This window comes from Lissotriton vulgaris, chromosome 10 (assembly GCF_964263255.1).
Source record: "Lissotriton vulgaris chromosome 10, aLisVul1.2, whole genome shotgun sequence".
NCBI lineage: Eukaryota > Metazoa > Chordata > Amphibia > Caudata > Salamandridae > Lissotriton > Lissotriton vulgaris.
This window is the reverse complement of record NC_141698.1, coordinates 10,589,419-10,607,228: the sequence shown is the minus strand read 5'-3', so window position 1 is coordinate 10,607,228 and position 17,810 is coordinate 10,589,419. Positions and strand designations below refer to the sequence as shown.

The window sequence follows — 17,810 nt, the reverse complement described above, 5'->3', positions numbered from 1 at the left end:
CCTTCGCGTGGCGAATGTACTTACTCTAGCACCATCGAAGGTAACTCTGTGAAGCAAAAAGGCATATGTGCGCTGATCCAAAAGTACAGAATGGAGATGTGGGTCGAATAAGGCCCAGCTGGTGGTGATAAAACAACTTATTAATACATTTGCTCTTTTTGGGCCAACCTTCCTGGCACAGACCAGATTTCAGCATGTTCTGCGAGTCTCCACCAACCACGCCGGTTATTGCTGTACAACACTGTAGTAATCGTTTGGGCTGCAGGCCGGATCTATAAGGGAACTGCCTACAAAATAGGAATGCAGATCGTCCAGCGTGCAGCTCGCTTCAGCATCCTTTGCGAGCACCTACACTTGCGAGGGCCCCATACTTGCTTTGGTCCAGAAAAAGTACTGCTATTGCTCAGATTTGGCAAATCAGAAACCAATTTCCATCCTAAGTGCCTCAGACAGCACAGAAATAAGAGGTTCACCTTGCGAGGGCCTCTTCTCGTTTACTAGTGATCCCACGAGTCCTACAGTGCATCTTTCTGCATGTACTGATGCCCTGCGACCATCATGGACGCTTAAGTAACAGATGGTGCCAGTTCTCAAAGCATTTATTGACCCAGGTGTTGGGACAGACTGCCTGTGTGGCTTCGTACTGTCCCTTTTTGCTCTTGTGCCAAATGTTTTTCCCGCCAGACTTGAAAATCTGCAAGTACGTTAGTTAAACGGGCGAGATAGTGGTTAAACCTTGCAGACATAATGTGCACAACTGCACGATACAATGAAATCCCTGAGGTGGAGGAGACAGGGCAGGGAGAAACACTGCAGTGAGTGTGTCCGCGGTACGCTGCATATGCAGTGAGGCCCTCTGCGGTACGCTGCACATGCAGTGAGGCCCTCTGCGGTACGCTGCACATGCAGTGAGGCCCTCTGCGGTACGCTGCACATGCAGTGAGGCCCTCTGCAGTACGCTGCACATGCAGTGAGGCCCTCTGCGGTACGCTGCACATGCAGTAAGGCCCTCTGCGGTACGCTGCACATGCAGTGATGCCCTCTGAGGTATGGTGCGGTACAGAAAAAAATATCTTCGTGCACATCGGTAGCCAAGCTCTCAGCTGGTGGCTGGCCACTTGGGCTACTTTCCAACTAGATCTATTAGTCCAAGGTACTGCTGCAGTTAAAGCTCGGTTATGAATGAGGGGGTTACCCAATTGTAGTCACTGGGACCTGGGTTCAGTAGGTACTAGGAGGAAGGGGTCCCAGTGTGAACAAGGAACATATAGTACAATTCAATGAATTAATCAAAAACAATTATGTTGATCCGCAAAGGTTTATTCACTCTGGGATCCAGTGTAATGAATACACGTAGCAAACAATCAACTGTATTGGAGGTCATACAGTGCCCCAGGAAGGAGGAGGGAAGTGATAGTGGAGAGGTAAGGGAAGTGGTGGAATAGTGTGACAGTAAAATCAATCATTTAAATGAACTTTTCATGCTATAATTGGTATAGCAACAGCTGCCATGAGTAATGGCCACAATAATTTTAGAAAGGCATACAACACAAGGTACAGTGTATATACAAAATATTGGCGTGAGGTTGCCGCAATTGGAAAAACAGTCGACGTTTCGACCCTCTGATAGTGCAGGAAAAGTTATCCCTGCTGCGGGGTCTTCATCAGGACCAGGGGGAGGGGCAGGGAACCTAATGAAAATGGGTATAATAGACTAAAGTTAGAGGGGTGCTACTCCAGCCTCTCATTATTATCACAGCGGTAGTTTAAAGCGTTGGTCAACATCCTAGTTAAAGATATTTAGCTGATTGATTAAAAGGGGATTGTGAGTCAATACACATCAAGATTAAAAATTAACGTGGTATGAACGTGTCCAGAGCATGGAACAAGGTCTGAACACAGTTAAGGGCAAGGGCCAGAGCGCCTGGGTAGGGAAACCGGCACGGTTCTAGGCAACAAACCACTCACAGGGTAAGGCATGTATTAATTGAATTACCTGAAATAGAACATAGACTAAAATTCAAGGAACATAAGAGAGCCTGAAATATAGTGAATGAGACTATCCCAAGTTACTCTCATACATAGTGACAACAAAAGTGAGTTAAAAACTAAGGAGAAAGACATACCACAGGGTAAGGAGTCCTCCGTGTGGTCTATGATTAATTAGGGCAACGTCAGTAGTAGAGCTGCACCTAAAATAATGAGCGTACACTGATTACAGGTCTGTAAAGAGGAGGACAGTCAAATGAGAGTCACAGCGATATCCGATTGGATACAGAGTAGTAATGCTTACCGGTAGCGGCGTCAAGCACTCAGTCGGTGCTAGATACATTAAGGCATCGTGGGGAATTGATCCAAAGTTCGTCTGATGAGGCAAAACAATGGAACCATGAGAGAGCAAATCACTATTAAAGGATTTAAGACGGAAGGCGGAACAGGAGGGGAGTCATACTCACTAGGTTAGATTTAATCAGGGAGCTCCGTACGAGGGCAGCCGATGTGTGCTGCGTTTCCTGGTTTAGTGAAATAGTCATGGCAACGGATCACGTGGTGATCAGCAGAGCCGTGAAACGAGAAGAAAGACTATCAGTCTCGTCAGTGATGTTACTGGAACTGAAGGGGCCAGGCAGTTGAGAAGTGTTACAGAACACGTTTAACATGTCATGAGTCCAAGACATTGCCATGAGAGAATAAGCAAATGCGAGACAGCATTCGGAGCAATTGAGTCAAACGAAGAACAATTGTGATATCAGTGACGTCTCAATACAACCAATTAGTATATTCAGGGCGTACCTCTCGAACATGAGGGTAAGGCCCGTAGTGCAGTCAATCAACACATACAATCACAGACAATGTGATAGTCACCAATGGAACAGTAGCGTACCTCTCGAACATGAGGGTAGGGCCACCTTGCTCAGACTAAGAAATAGTTAGAAGAAATTTACTGGGAAAGGGAACCCTACTTAGGATGGTCAAAAGAGGGAGGTTCATGTATAATCAATGATGAGGAATTTGAAACATATATGAGCAGAGAGACCCATCATGGAAGTGTAGCCAATTGGGAAAATGAACTATCCAGTTCATTGAGGCCAGTTTCAATTGAATTAAAATAGTAGATCCATTTCAATTCTCGGGTGTTTAGAATGTCCGAGATATTTCCACCTCGTGGTCCCAGCGTTGCCTTTTCAATGACCAGCCAACGTAGACTTTCAGGGGGATGGGAATTCAACTTGAAATGTTCCACTAGTGGTGCGCCAGGGACATCACATCGGATTCGGCTCATGTGTTGTAAAATCCGAGCTTTTACTTTTTGTTGAGTCTGGCCAATGTACATTTTTTGGCATGGGCAAACGATGGCGTAGATGATGTTATTTGAGTTACAGTTGCTGAAGGATTTGAGTTTGACTGTAAGGTGAAGATGCAAAAATTCTTTGGTCTGAATAGCAGAATCGCAAGCCTTACAATGGCCACATTTGAAATGACCAATAACTGGTGGTAAGTTCCACATGGAGGTAATCGTGGGTTGACTGTCTGTGGATAAGAAGGAGCAAACCACATAGTCCTTAATGCTCTTAGCCTTCTTAAACGCATGGAGTGGTGTCTCAGGTTGTTTGATATCATCAGATACCAAATGCCAGTGCTTGTTGATAATCCGTTTGATGCTATTGCTTTTGGTATTGAAGGTGGTGACACAGACAATACGGCTCTCTTCACAGTTGGTTCTGTCTTGTGGTGATAGTAGTTCTTCACGGGGATAGAACCACGCACGTTTGCGTGCTTTTTTTATCAGGCGTCTTGGGTATCCCCGGCTTAGCAAGCGGTTTGAAAGATCCTCTGATTCCGAGAAATAGTGGTCTTTACTTGAACAATTCCTTCGTATCCTTAGAAACTGCCCGAAGGGCAAGTTATCGCGGAGAGCTCGAGGATGATGACTGTTGTAAGCCAATAGAGAATTTCTCTCAGATGGTTTGCGATATAATTTAGTGCAGAGTGATCCAGAGTGATGGTAAATCGTGACATCCAAAAAATCGATGGTGTTGCTGTCCGATTGGATAGTAAACTTGACAAATTGAGATTGTTGGTTTAGCCAAGTAAAGAAACTGCTTAATAGGTCATGACTACCGTTCCAAACTAGTAAAATTTCATCAATATACCTCATCCAGAGACCAATCTGGTCTCTGAATGGGTTCAATTGATTAAGGACTGTATCTTCTTCAAAAGCTGCCATGTAGAGTATGGCTACATCGGGAGCGAAAGGAGCACCCATGGCTACACCGGAGGTTTGGAGGTAAAAGTTATTGTTGTATCTACGAGACACAATGCACACCATTAACATCATTGAAAGCATATCTTATGATCCGCTGAACCAGAGACTAGCTACATGTGATGTAGTCTCCCTATACACATGTATCCCACAACAAGAGGCTCTTCCAGTGATAGCCAGATGTCTTCAGAAACGTCCTGCTCCTGTTCAAGTTCCTTCTGAGTTCATTGTAGCTTTGCTCAAAATAGCGATGACCCGAAACTTCTTTTTGTTTGACAATAACTTTTACCTCCAAACCTCCGGTGTAGCCATGGGTGCTCCTTTCGCTCCCGATGTAGCCATACTCTACATGGCAGCTTTTGAAGAAGATACAGTCCTTAATCAATTGAACCCATTCAGAGACCAGATTGGTCTCTGGATGAGGTATATTGATGACATTTTACTAGTTTGGAACGGCAGTCAGGACCTATTAAGCAGTTTCTTTACTTGGCTAAACCAACAATCTCAATTTGTCAAGTTTACTATCCAATCGGACAGCAACACCATCGATTTTTTGGATGTCACGATTTACCATCACTCTGGATCACTCTGCACTAAATTATATCGCAAACCATCTGAGAGAAATTCTCTATTGGCTTACAACAGTCATCATCCTCGAGCTCTCCGCGATAACTTGCCCTTCGGGCAGTTTCTAAGGATACGAAGGAATTGTTCAAGTAAAGACCACTATTTCTCGGAATCAGAGGATCTTTCAAACCGCTTGCTAAGCCGGGGATACCCAAGACGCCTGATAAAAAAGCACGCAAACGTGCGTGGTTCTATCCCCGTGAAGAACTACTATCACCACAAGACAGAACCAACTGTGAAGAGAGCCGTATTGTCTGTGTCACCACCTTCAATACCAAAAGCAATAGCATCAAACGGATTATCAACAAGCACTGGCATTTGGTATCTGATGATATCAAACAACCTGAGACACCACTCCATGCGTTTAAGAAGGCTAAGAGCATTAAGGACTATGTGGTTTGCTCCTTCTTATCCACAGACAGTCAACCCACGATTACCTCCATGTGGAACTTACCACCAGTTATTGGTCATTTCAAATGTGGCCATTGTAAGGCTTGCGATTCTGCTATTCAGACCAAAGAATTTTTGCATCTTCACCTTACAGTCAAACTCAAATCCTTCAGCAACTGTAACTCAAATAACATCATCTACGCCATCGTTTGCCCATGCCAAAAAATGTACATTGGCCAGACTCAACAAAAAGTAAAAGCTCGGATTTTACAACACATGAGCCGAATCCGATGTGATGTCCCTGGCGCACCACTAGTGGAACATTTCAAGTTGAATTCCCATCCCCCTGAAAGTCTACGTTGGCTGGTCATTGAAAAGGCAACGCTGGGACCACGAGGTGGAAATATCTCGGACATTCTAAACACCCGAGAATTGAAATGGATCTACTATTTTAATTCAATTGAAACTGGCCTCAATGAACTGGATAGTTCATTTTCCCAATTGGCTACACTTCCATGATGGGTCTCTCTGCTCATATATGTTTCAAATTTCTCATCATTGATTATACATGAACCTCCCTCTTTTGACCATCCTAAGTAGGGTTCCCTTTCCCAGTAAATTTCTTCTAACTATTTCTTAGTCTGAGCAAGGTGGCCCTACCCTCATGTTCGAGAGGTACGCTACTGTTCCATTGGTGACTATCACATAGTCTGTGATTGTATGTGTTAATTGACTGCACTACGGGCCTTACCCTCATGTTCGAGAGGTACGCCCTGAATATACTAATTGGTTGTATTGAGACGTCACTGATATCACAATTGTTCTTCGTTTGACTCAATTGCTCCGAATGCTGTCTCGCATTTGCTTATTCTCTCATGGCAATGTCTTGGACTCATGACATGTTAAACGTGTTCTGTAACACTTCTCAACTGCCTGGCCCCTTCAGTTCCAGTAACATCACTGACGAGACTGATAGTCTTTCTTCTCGTTTCACGGCTCTGCCGATCACCACGTGATCCGTTGCCATGACTATTTCACTAAACCAGGAAACGCAGCACACATCGGCTGCCCTCGTACGGAGCTCCCTGATTAAATCTAACCTAGTGAGTATGACTCCCCTCCTGTTCCGCCTTCCGTCTTAAATCCTTTAATAGTGATTTGCTCTCTCATGGTTCCATTGTTTTGCCTCATCAGACGAACTTTGGATCAATTCCCCACGATGCCTTAATGTATCTAGCACCGACTGAGTGCTTGACGCCGCTACCGGTAAGCATTACTACTCTGTATCCAATCGGATATCGCTGTGACTCTCATTTGACTGTCCTCCTCTTTACAGACCTGTAATCAGTGTACGCTCATTATTTTAGGTGCAGCTCTACTACTGACGTTGCCCTAATTAATTATAGACCACACGGAGGACTCCTTACCCTGTGGTATGTCTTTCTCCTTAGTTTTTAACTCACTTTTGTTGTCACTATGTATGAGAGTAACTTGGGATAGTCTCATTCACTATATTTCAGGCTCTCTTATGTTCCTTGAATTTTAGTCTATGTTCTATTTCAGGTAATTCAATTAATACATGCCTTACCCTGTGAGTGGTTTGTTGCCTAGAACCGTGCCGGTTTCCCTACCCAGGCGCTCTGGCCCTTGCCCTTAACTGTGTTCAGACCTTGTTCCATGCTCTGGACACGTTCATATCACGTTAATTTTTAATCTTGATGTGTATTGACTCACAATCCCCTTTTAATCAATCAGCTAAATATCTTTAACTAGGATGTTGACCAACGCTTTAAACTACCGCTGTGATAATAATGAGAGGCTGGAGTAGCACCCCTCTAACTTTAGTCTATTATACCCATTTTCATTAGGTTCCCTGCCCCTCCCCCATGTCCTGATGAAGACCCCGCAGCAAGGATAACTTTTCCTGCACTATCAGAGGGTCGAAACGTCGACTGTTTTTCCAATTGCGGCAACCTCACGCCAATATTTTGTATATACACTGTACCTTGTGTTGTATGCCTTTCTAAAATTATTGTGGCCATTACTCATGGCAGCTGTTGCTATACCAATTATAGCATGAAAAGTTCATTTAAATGATTGATTTTACTGTCACACTATTCCACCACTTCCCTTACCTCTCCACTATCACTTCCCTCCTCCTTCCTGGGGCACTGTATGACCTCCAATACAGTTGATTGTTTGCTACGTGTATTCATTGCACTGGATCTCGCAGTTAAAGCTCAGCAGCCAATCCATGCTGTCGCCGACTTGGAAATTAAACAAAAAAAAAGTAAGAAAGGACAAAAGACTGGCACTACCACAAAGCTTCACCACTGACCTTCTTAAACTCGCGGTAGTAGGCTTTTCTAGAGTTTTCTGTTTCAAGCTGCGAGTGCTTCTGTAAATTTCTCAGATCGATCTCCTGTTGGGGGAGGGGGTGATGGAGAGAAAAGCAAAATATAACAAAAGAGATTCATTTCACCGAAGTGTATGCGGAGTCAACAGTGACAGGTGACATTAAGCTAAGGGCCTGTTTAGAGCTCGGCGGACGGGTTACTATGGTGACGGATATGCCATCTGCGGAAATATAAATCCCAGAGGATATCATTATATTTATATTTCGGCGGACGGGATATCGGTCACGGTTCTGCCCGGTTACCAGTCAAGATCTAAACCAGGCCCTTCATATTGAGCCGTACCGTCCAGACACAGCAACGCATCGTTGGCCGCAGTGAATGGGCGGCAAGACTCTCTCGCGGCTCAGAGGCTGCTCATTTCTCTTTTGGTTCTCACTGGCCTGAAGCCTGGTCGACTCTGTGTGACGGGGCCTGTGGCAGGTGGAGCCACAAGCAGAAAAGGAAGGTGGTGGGGCAGGAGCCATGAAATGATGAGGCAAATGGTAAAATCCGAGAACACAAGTATGGGAACTGAAGCAGACGGGAGAATGTGAAGGAAACAACAAAACAACAAACAAAAAACGTAGAGACTGGCCCAAAAATGTGATCTAAAACAAAGGACTCGGAGGTTGAACTCATACGAGTGAACCTGGAAAGGGAACATTAAAAATAGGCTCGGTGGCTGAAAATCATGGGGGGGCACAATATAAGAAGGCCACCAGAGTAGAACAAGATAGGGAGGTCACAGGGATGGTAGTAGAGAGGACGGAGTCAGGTTTGATACTACAGAAGTAGAACCTGAAAATGGGACCAGACTGGAAGAACACCAGAGGGGACAAGGGGGGGGGTCCTGGGGTAGGGCCAGAGAGGATACAGGACAGGGGACAAGGGGGGGTCCTGGGGTAGGACCAGAGAGGATGCAGGACAGGGGACAAGGGGGGGTCCTGGGGTAGGACCAGAGAGGATGCAGGACAGGGGACATGGGGGGTCCTGGGGTAGGGCCAGAGAGGATGCAGGACAGGGGACAAGGGGGGGTCCTGGGGTAGGGCCAGAGAGGATGCAGGACAGGGGACAAGGGGGGGTCCTGGGGTAGGACCAGAGAGGATACAGGACAGGGGACAAGGGGGGGTCCTGGGGTAGGGCCAGAGAGGATGCAGGACTGGAGGCAGAGAACTCAGCCGGTACAAGAGAGGGACACACCAATGGTAACAACAGATAGTGAGAACCCAGAGAGGAAACTAGAGTAAAGGGGGAAGCCGGACGTGGTACCCAAGAAGGCCAGCCTGTAGGGGTACTAGAGAGGAGGCGTTCTGGGGGATGGACCTGAAACTGAGAAACCAGTGGTGGGGTCTGAGAGAGGGAACTGAGAGGTTGGACATGAGAGGTAAGAACCAGGAGGTGTGACATCCTAAGACTGTAAGCAGCCGTCACACTACATGGTAAGATTTAAGGCCTGTAGTGGACCAGTGTGGGAAGAAGCATAGAAAGTATGGAGAGGTGTAATGATATCTCCAGCAACAACCAGCCTAGAGATCGAAGGACCTTAGCCTGCAGCTGACTGGCAGGATCCAGCAGGAAGGGCCCCCTGGAGGCCGGACCTCAGCTTGTAACCTAAACAGATCCCTGAAACAATCGGGTGGTTTTGCATGTTGCCATGTGATGAGGTTTGTGTCACAGAAATCAGCCAAGACCATCAGCAAGCGGTTATATGCTTCTTCGTATAGTCCTAGAGTCATACCAGAGCGGTTCTAAATGATCCCTCCTATAAGTGCGCCCCAATATCACCTCCCAATAAGCATGCACTGAAGCCGCCATGTTTACCTTCTGCTCGAACTCCCTCTGTCTCTTCAGAGCATCTTTCTGCAGCCCCTCCAGACTCCGCCGCTTACTGACCTCCTTCTGTCGAGCTGCTTTCTGTTTCTCCCTCATGGCTTCTACCTGTTGAAATAGCAGACAGCGCGACTTGATTGACAGAAAATCTCTAGGAACCCAACACTTGCAAGGTGTGTGCTTGGACAGGTGGGTCCCTCATTGCACCTAGGATTTCTGGGGTCATCGGAGAATCACTGTTCAGCCTTGTTGGGAATCATTCCCTTCAAACCTCCAATCCCTCCCATCTACGGTTCACACAACCACAGTGCATCTAACAATTCTACTTTTTTTAATCAAAGTGAAACTTGTGCCAGTCATAGAACAGCTGAGCACAGGGGATAAGGGTTCGCCAAAGTTGTTTTCAGACACTGTTTTGGATCCTGTAGGGAAGGCTTAGGCTGAAGATCATTCTGAGACACTGATTTTAGGAAGGATTCTATCCTATCACAAAACGTCCCTGTGACTTGGGATCGCTTGGACCTTTCCCCGGGGACCTCTGGCCTAGCAGCATAGATTCACAGCCATTGGGCCGCAGTGTGGGCACAGCCTCTCACCCGCTTCTTCTTCTCTTCGGCTGCCCTTTTAGCATGGTGGACGAACTGCGACAGGTTAGGCAGGCCAGGACTCTTGTTTGTAGCATGCTTCCCCGGTTGTTTTGTGTCCTTTCCCTGCAAAGAGAAGGGAGATAGAGTTATTGAACAAATAACATAAGAACGAGATAGTGGCTTCCCCTACAAAAATCCAACACCACCTGAGGCACAGCGACCTTCCACACCTGGGCCACCCCAAACACCACACTCTTCACTGGGAAATAGTTCCTCACAGTTCTGCCTCGAATTCAAGTCTGAGCTTTGAGAAGGCAGCCTCTATAGGCCTGTGTTACATACAATGTTTTGAGCTGTATCCGATACCTTTCAATGAAACCACTTTTCAACAATATGTTTTCCACTTAAACTGTATTCAATAAAAGTGTCTCATGGCAGAAGCAGGAAGGTGTGGGGAAAGCAAGGTTTCAGGTAATGGGTCTAGGGGGTGAGGGTTGTTTGTGGAGGGACTCCAGGAAGATAGATTCATGTTTTGGGGGGGTTAAGAGGGATTTGGTGAAAATACCATTGCCTGTATACCTTACTCTGGTTTTTTATGTTGCCTGGCAGCACTAAATTCACACTGTGCTGCCATCAGTGCCATCGGCTTGGCTTTCCAGTAAAGTTGCCACCAATGATGGCAACAATACCATCAACACAGCTGAATATGACACAAGTTTCAGTTCTCCATCCATTGGCAGCTAGGGGCCTCTAAAACAGGTGTTGTGTTAATCGGGAGAACGAGGACCAGAAAAGGTAGAATTTGGAGAAGGAGGACTCAAAGGAAAACCAAAAGGATGAGGAGGAGTAATTGGGCCACGAGGAGTCGGGCGTGTGATGTGAAGTTACCTGTATAAAGATATGGCCTTAGAGCAGCAAGTCATCTTAGAAATGATTCTTTGCGCTCTCTCAAGCAATGGCCATCTTTGAGACTGATATCTTTTTCACCCCACTTAGAGCACTACGTAACCTCCTCCAGTAACTAAAAATGCAGTTTGTGTCTAAATATGTAAACCAGAACAACTTCACTGGCACATTTTTCCTAGTTGCTAATTTCTTTTAGTGGCGGGCGAGATTTTGTCAAAAATAATGTATAGTTTGGTACAGTGCCTCCAGCTAGCACGACTTCACCCTCATGACACAACCTCTTATTCTGCCACATTGAATGTATGGAATTCAGAGACGTCTTCAGTTTCCTGGACTGCGGTCTTACCTTTACAGGCTCTGCACGGGCTTTGGATTTCAGCCTCGGGCTCAGGGGAGACAACCTTCATGTGAAGTGTGCTATGCTGGGAGCTGCTGGGGTGCAATATTGGGCACCCCGCTGTTGGTACTGACCTTAACAAGTAAAACCCAAGCCCTGAGACAACCCCGCTCCCCAGTAAGGCGATCTCTTTAGTGGGGCTGAAGGCTTTTAAACGAGGAAGGTGAACACCTACAAATGTTATGATCCCACTGAAATCTATGGAACCATGTCGAATATTTAGGCGATCAAATATGTTAAGAGTAGGTGTGACACTTTGAAGATGAGGTTGAATTAATAAAAAGGCCGCCGCCTGAGCTAGCCTGTTCAGTTCAGAAATACGGAGTTCTCCAATAAGATTCTATGACAGGGCCGCAAGCTCAGACTTTGCCTCTCTTCTTTTACACAGCAGCAAGTAAAAAACAACTTACAACTCCTAAGATACTTTAAAACAAAAAAAACAAGCAACTCATAGTTACCTGCCAGGAGTCCAAACAGAGCTGCCATCATCTTGACAGTCTCTTTCCGTGCTGGGCTACAGTTAAATAAGTGCCTCTATGTGTGTCAAATATTTGAATGAACCGTGAAACAATGTATCGACCGTCAGTCGTTGCCATGTTTAAACTCTACATAGCTTACTTTTCACTTGCAGCTAAACCTCCCTTGCTGCTCGCATCTAAGCAAAACAGGAGCTGTATGGCCCAAGTGACAGCCCTTCGGGTCAGCGCATGAACAGATCTGTGGGTGCTTCCATTGCCCCCCCCCCGCGCCCCTCCATCACTTTCTTCAGGTTGTCAGGTGATGCTCTTTGCACACTTTCAGGGAGGCCAATAAACTCGTCCCAAATTGTGAGATCCTAGGCAAATATTTTATTTCACTGAGTAGCTTTTTTCTCCATTTTCACATATGAGAGCGCCTTCAAATATGTGAGTTTAGCATGTCTCCTGTACAAACATTTTTTGTTTGATTTAATAGACTCAGCTTTTCCCACAAAGGGTACACATGGCCCCAGATGTGCCTCTACTTTGACTAATATCATCAGGATGAGGGTGGTACGGTTTCCCAGTTCAAGTTCAAAAACTCTCACTTTTAATAAATATATCACTAAAGCATGTTGTGGTAGTGCACGGTCATTTACCGACAGCCCATTTACATTGAAATGACCACAAACTTTCCCACTAACATGCAGTTTCATTGATAAAACTATACAGCGTAAAAATAAAGTGTGGGAATCCGGTTTCAGCAAAATAGTTATTATAATAATAATAATAATAATAATAATAATAGGCACATTTATAAAGCTCATGGTGACACTCGGCCAGTATGTCCCCGCGCTGCAGTGCAACTGCACAGATTGCCACAGCCTATCCTAGCCAGTCCTAACTATCCCGGGGGAAGAGATGCGTTTTCAAATTTTTCCTGAAGGAGCACTCCCGTGCCTCCACCCAGAGAATCAAGGGAAGTTGTTCCATTGCTGGGCAGCCAGAAAGCGGAATGAGGGCCCACCCATCCTTGCTCTCTTAATAGTGGGAACGCACACCAAACCCGTCCCCCATGATCTCAGTTGGTGTGTTGGGAGATAAGGAGTGAGTAACTCAGACAGATAGGAAGGAGCCGTCCCATGAATAATAAGGTGGCAGACGCACAGTGCCTTGAACAAAACGCTCTCAGCCAGTGGAGTAGAGCCAGCGTTGCCTATGAGGAGACCCTCCTCGGGCTCATGAGAACCAGACGAGCTGATGCGTTCTGTACACCCTGGAGTCTAAGCATACATTTCGTTGTTGCACCCAGGTAAATGAAATTGCCATAATCTAGGCGCGATGTCACCAGGGCATGAACCATGGTCTTCCTGGCTGTAGTAGGCAACATGTCCAGGGTTTTGCGAAGGCCCCTCAGGACTCCAAAACAGTTGCCTGCCACCCGCCTTGTTTGGTACTCAAAGGAGAGCTTTGTGTCCAGCCATACCCCCAGGTTCTTCGTCTGAGTGCAGGGCGTAGGGGTGGACCCCAAACTCTGGGACCACACCGACGGGGCTCTCCCTACCACAAGCACCTCAGTCTTAATGCCATTCAATTTCAGGCATTTGTTAGCCATCCATGAGGCCAGCTCTTGCAAGCATGCCACGAAATTTTCACCTCACCAAGTAGTATTTTCCTTTGTTTTGCTTCTATTAAAATCTTTGCTTCAGGCATCAGAATTTTTAAAAAGTGTTTTCCTAACTATTGAAATATATTTTGAAATATTTGTACAGTTCATTTACAAGCTATTTAAATGTTATGTGTTAGGAAAAAACTGACATCCTACAGCCATTCACTTCACACTGCTTGACCCCAGCACGATTGTCAGATAGTTCACTTAACTTTTCTTTTTCTGACCGCAAAGTACGAGGAGTTTATAAAACACCAATATCCAGGATAAAATAAGCTGCAATTTGTAAGAAGACATCAGCTGACATTTGACCTCTGTCATTTAAAGGCCTCTGTATTGCTCATTCACTCTCTGATTTGAGCAGAACACCTGTTCTTTGCCGTTTAAGCTCTCTCGCCGGATTTGGACCCAACGCACTAAAAATAGCTGGCCCTGACAAAATCTGACTCGTCACAGTGAGTGGTGAAGTATATTCCTCAAGCCCTGTTCAAGATGTCAATGTCTGGATCATATATTGCCGTTTCTCTCTACTTTATCATCAATCCGCTGACAGATCTATTGCAAGAAGATGACCGGATGGTCTGCCTTCATCTCATGGATGAGTACTTTGCAATTCCAATTTTTCTCCCACAGCGGGGTGGTTTCTACAGTTTCAGTGGCAAACGTGCAAAGTCACAACTCTACCACTCAGACTGTCTTTCACCAAGGGAATGAAACCAGGTGTGCAATGCAAGGGTCAAGAGGAGTTTGCATAATAATTTAACTGGAATAAACAATTATCATAGTGCAGGATCCTCAAGCTTATATTTCATCAAATCCCTATCTTCGAAGTCGAAATCTTGCATCCTTTTCAAAATACATAACTTCCTGGCTGTTCAATACATCAACAAACTGGGAAGACTGAGGTCTCAGATTCTGACAGATTGCAACAGATTTCTGGCATTATTGACCCCAACAGCGTTAGTTGGCGAATTAATGTAGAAGCAGACTAGAATGCTTGATACATGAGAGATGCCAGCAATTGGATGCTGAGTGTTCAGATCTTCCAAGTACTGATGAATAAGTGGGAGGCGTGTCCGACTGACATTTTTGCATCTTGCCTGAACCAATACCTTCCATCATTTTTCCCTTGGAAACCGGATCCCGACTGACAGATGCGTTTCTACAAGCCTTGAGGTGCAGCCAACGGTATGAGTCTTTCTTCCATTCATGTTGATCTTGAGAGGAGCTTCGAAGACAAGAAGGAAGTTAGCAGATCTAATCCTTGTGACTCCAGTCTGTAAAGCACAGGCATTGTGCTCTGTTCTGTTGCAGCGGTCATGGACTCCCTTGAGTCCCATTTCTCTTTTTCTGGAGATTTTGACCAATCCAATTAACCAAAAGCATCCATTAGTGGCGGCAAGCCTGCTTCACCCCTTTGCCAGGGATCCGATGGACAATGCCAGTACTTTGCGATCAAGCTGTGTTCTATTTTAAACAAGCCTGGTCCAGTGGAATGCACAAATGACACTCTTCACCTTGAAAGAGATGGGTACTTTGGTGCTTCAATCAGAGTTTGGATACTGTGGAGGCATGCGTCCCAAGTGATACATTTCTTGTCTCAATTAAAGTCAGAAGGCCAAACTTATAACGCTTCTGATTGGGCATTTCGGCAGGTCATCATCCAGTAACAAACGAGCCAGACCAATGGTCTGTCAGCTGCTCAAGGATTGACGAGACCACCGGAACCCAGATATACAATACTGAGATATGTCAATATGGTCGGGAGATTCCTTGAGAGGTGGTCTGGGAAGTAGGAATAAACACACAAACAACCACCAGCTAAACCGACAACGCTTTTGAATCTGGTGTCTTACTGAAGAGTTTCCGTCATGAAGGGCTTAAATTTAGGAGGTGGGGTATTTTCGCAGGAAGAAGACTCTTTAAATATTTCTAAGAGAATCGAAAGATAATTCTAAACGTATTATCTAACCAGGTTTTTTGGATACTGTTATATTTTGTGTTATTCAATATCTCAAAACATGTGAGGATTGTACTAGTTAATACTTCTATGCATTAATGTAATTTAAAACATTTTAAAGTTTTGCCCTAATAAACCTCATTTGGTACTCAGAGTGACACAGAAAACTCTTGGCACCATATGCTAGAAGAACGTTCCTGCACTTTCAAAAGGACGACACAGCACTAAAGCCATGTAGCTGGCGAGGCAATAACTGCTGCAAGAGTATAACATATACTAAATAAATACTGACGCCCACATCAAGGCCACAACACTCTACTCCACCCTCACCCTACAGCCCTGGAGTCCTAGATGACAAAACAATGCTCACATATGTGACATGGGGTGTCAATCAAACACCAAGTGAAACCACAGAAGTGTCACCCATACACAATCTAAAAACGTGCAGCTGTTCCTGTATGTCCTTAATACATTTGAAATGTTATTACCAGGTATGTTTTTAGTCTTACAAGATGTTCCCTGTTCCCCTGCAGAGTACAGACTGAGTGGGTGTAAAAACATGCTTTGCAGACTGACAGTGCAAGTTCCCCTGAACTGCATCACCTACAAAAGAACCACAAATCCCAAACTGCAACGCGCCTGTACTACTGCGCATGCGCACACCATTCTGTTCGCATTTTTCGCTACTGCGCATGTTTATCATCGCCTTCCTGTCAACAAGCCAAAGGCGGCGCGTCAGCGCATGCGTACGATTTACGTATGACGCCTATCCAGCACGCGCACGGAGCGCAGTTAAGCGGCGCTTACCTTGCCGCGGTTGCGGATCTTGCCGGGCCTCTTCTGCTCTGTGAACGGGAGGAGAGAGAGCAATGTTAGTCCTAGTTCGTGGCCGCTACCTACTTACAGCGCGCGCGAGTCATACTCACTCTTCCTGGTCATGGTACACGGGGAGCGAGGTGACGGGAACCAGAGGGAGAAGGAGCATGGGCCCGGAGCATGGACATAGAAAGAGGACTTAGCTACGCCCTTAAACTCGTCAGCGATGCCGCCATCTTGCTCTGGGTTGGAGAGGAGCAGGTTGCGCCATCTTAGTTCTGAGGACTTAGCTCCGCCCCAGGCTCGTCAGCGGTGCCGCATCTTGCTTTGGGTTGGAGAGGCGCCATCTTAGTTCGGAGGTCTTAGCTCCGCCCACAGGCTAGTCAGCGGTGCGCCATCTTGGATCGGGCTTACTTTCTAGCTAGAAGATGCTTGGGCCTGTCCCCCCGCCTTTGAACAGGGTCCCCTGGACAGGGCCGCGGTGTCCACCGGGGAGATCCGTGCCTTTGTGAGCGCCTCAGACCAGCATACATGCCAACTGCTTCTGGTTTAAATGCCAATAGACCCGATTCAGGCGGGAGACCACCGATGTTTCGAGACAAAAATGGCTTTATTTCAGCTGTCTCCCCCTGAAATTGAATTTTCTACAATAAAAATCAATGGGGAATTTTCATTCTCCCGATTTTTTACTCTAAATCTCCACGTCCCTGGCCTAAAATGTTGGCATGTATGGTCAGTGTGCTGTCAACGTCGGGGAGGGATTATTTATGCTGCTTTATATAGCGTGCATGTTAGCTGCGGGTGGTAAAACCCTTTACAATAGACTTTACACAAGGCTCAAGGATTACATGGTCCTAAATAGCTGCATGAATACCAGTGCAAAGCTATAAGGGGTACCGAATAATAGTGAGGTGGACAGGTACTGCACAGGGCACCGGCGAAGTGGACCGTCCCCAGGGGCGGCTTTAGGGTGGTGCGACAGGTGCGGCCGCCCCGGGTGCGGCCTCTCAGGAGGGGCGCAGGGTTTAGCAATAACTATTTAAAAGCACCTAATTCATAATTCCTTGCGCGTTCAGCTTTAGGCACCAATATAAATGTCAAGATATCTCTTGTGATGAATGTTTCTGCTAGAGAGAGAGAAATCAGAGTTCTGCCTAGTGGCAGTATTGGCTTGCAATAAAGTAGCGCAGAGGGTTAAGATGCCTGCGACACTGACCTGCATTTTATGTGGATAGCTGAGTGGGATGCTGCTTTTTTCACAAATAGCCTTTTGTTACCTCAGTTCATAAGCTACAACTTTAATACAGAACAGTGACTATCACAGAGTGTCATCAAAGAACTCCATGCAACCTGCATAAAATAGGTTAGGACATTATGGGTTTTCCCAAGTCTTTCTTTATCTATTCCTAATGTTGCTAAAAAGTGTTTTCTTTTTATGAATATACATTTTTATTAGTAAAGTCAGCCTTTACCAGTGCCTTAAAACAAATAAAATGTATGTGAGAGTGGC

At 45.8% G+C, this 17,810-nt stretch overlaps 1 protein-coding gene across 1 annotated transcript in view; it reads right to left on the bottom strand.

The window, feature by feature from the left end:
* The window catches only part of GNL3L (G protein nucleolar 3 like), a 46,477-nt gene extending 29,978 nt beyond the window's left edge, over positions 1-16,499 (bottom strand). Inside the window, exons 1-5 of the mRNA XM_086940183.1 lie at positions 16,411-16,499; positions 16,292-16,329; positions 10,104-10,217; positions 9,499-9,615; positions 7,620-7,703 (exon numbers count right to left, since the gene is read on the bottom strand). Of these exons, the coding sequence (XP_086796309.1) occupies positions 7,620-7,703; positions 9,499-9,615; positions 10,104-10,217; positions 16,292-16,329; positions 16,411-16,423 (366 nt within the window). The 5' untranslated portion in view covers positions 16,424-16,499. The remainder of the gene's footprint in view (positions 1-7,619; positions 7,704-9,498; positions 9,616-10,103; positions 10,218-16,291; positions 16,330-16,410) is intronic.
* Positions 16,500-17,810: the final 1,311 nt, after the last annotated feature.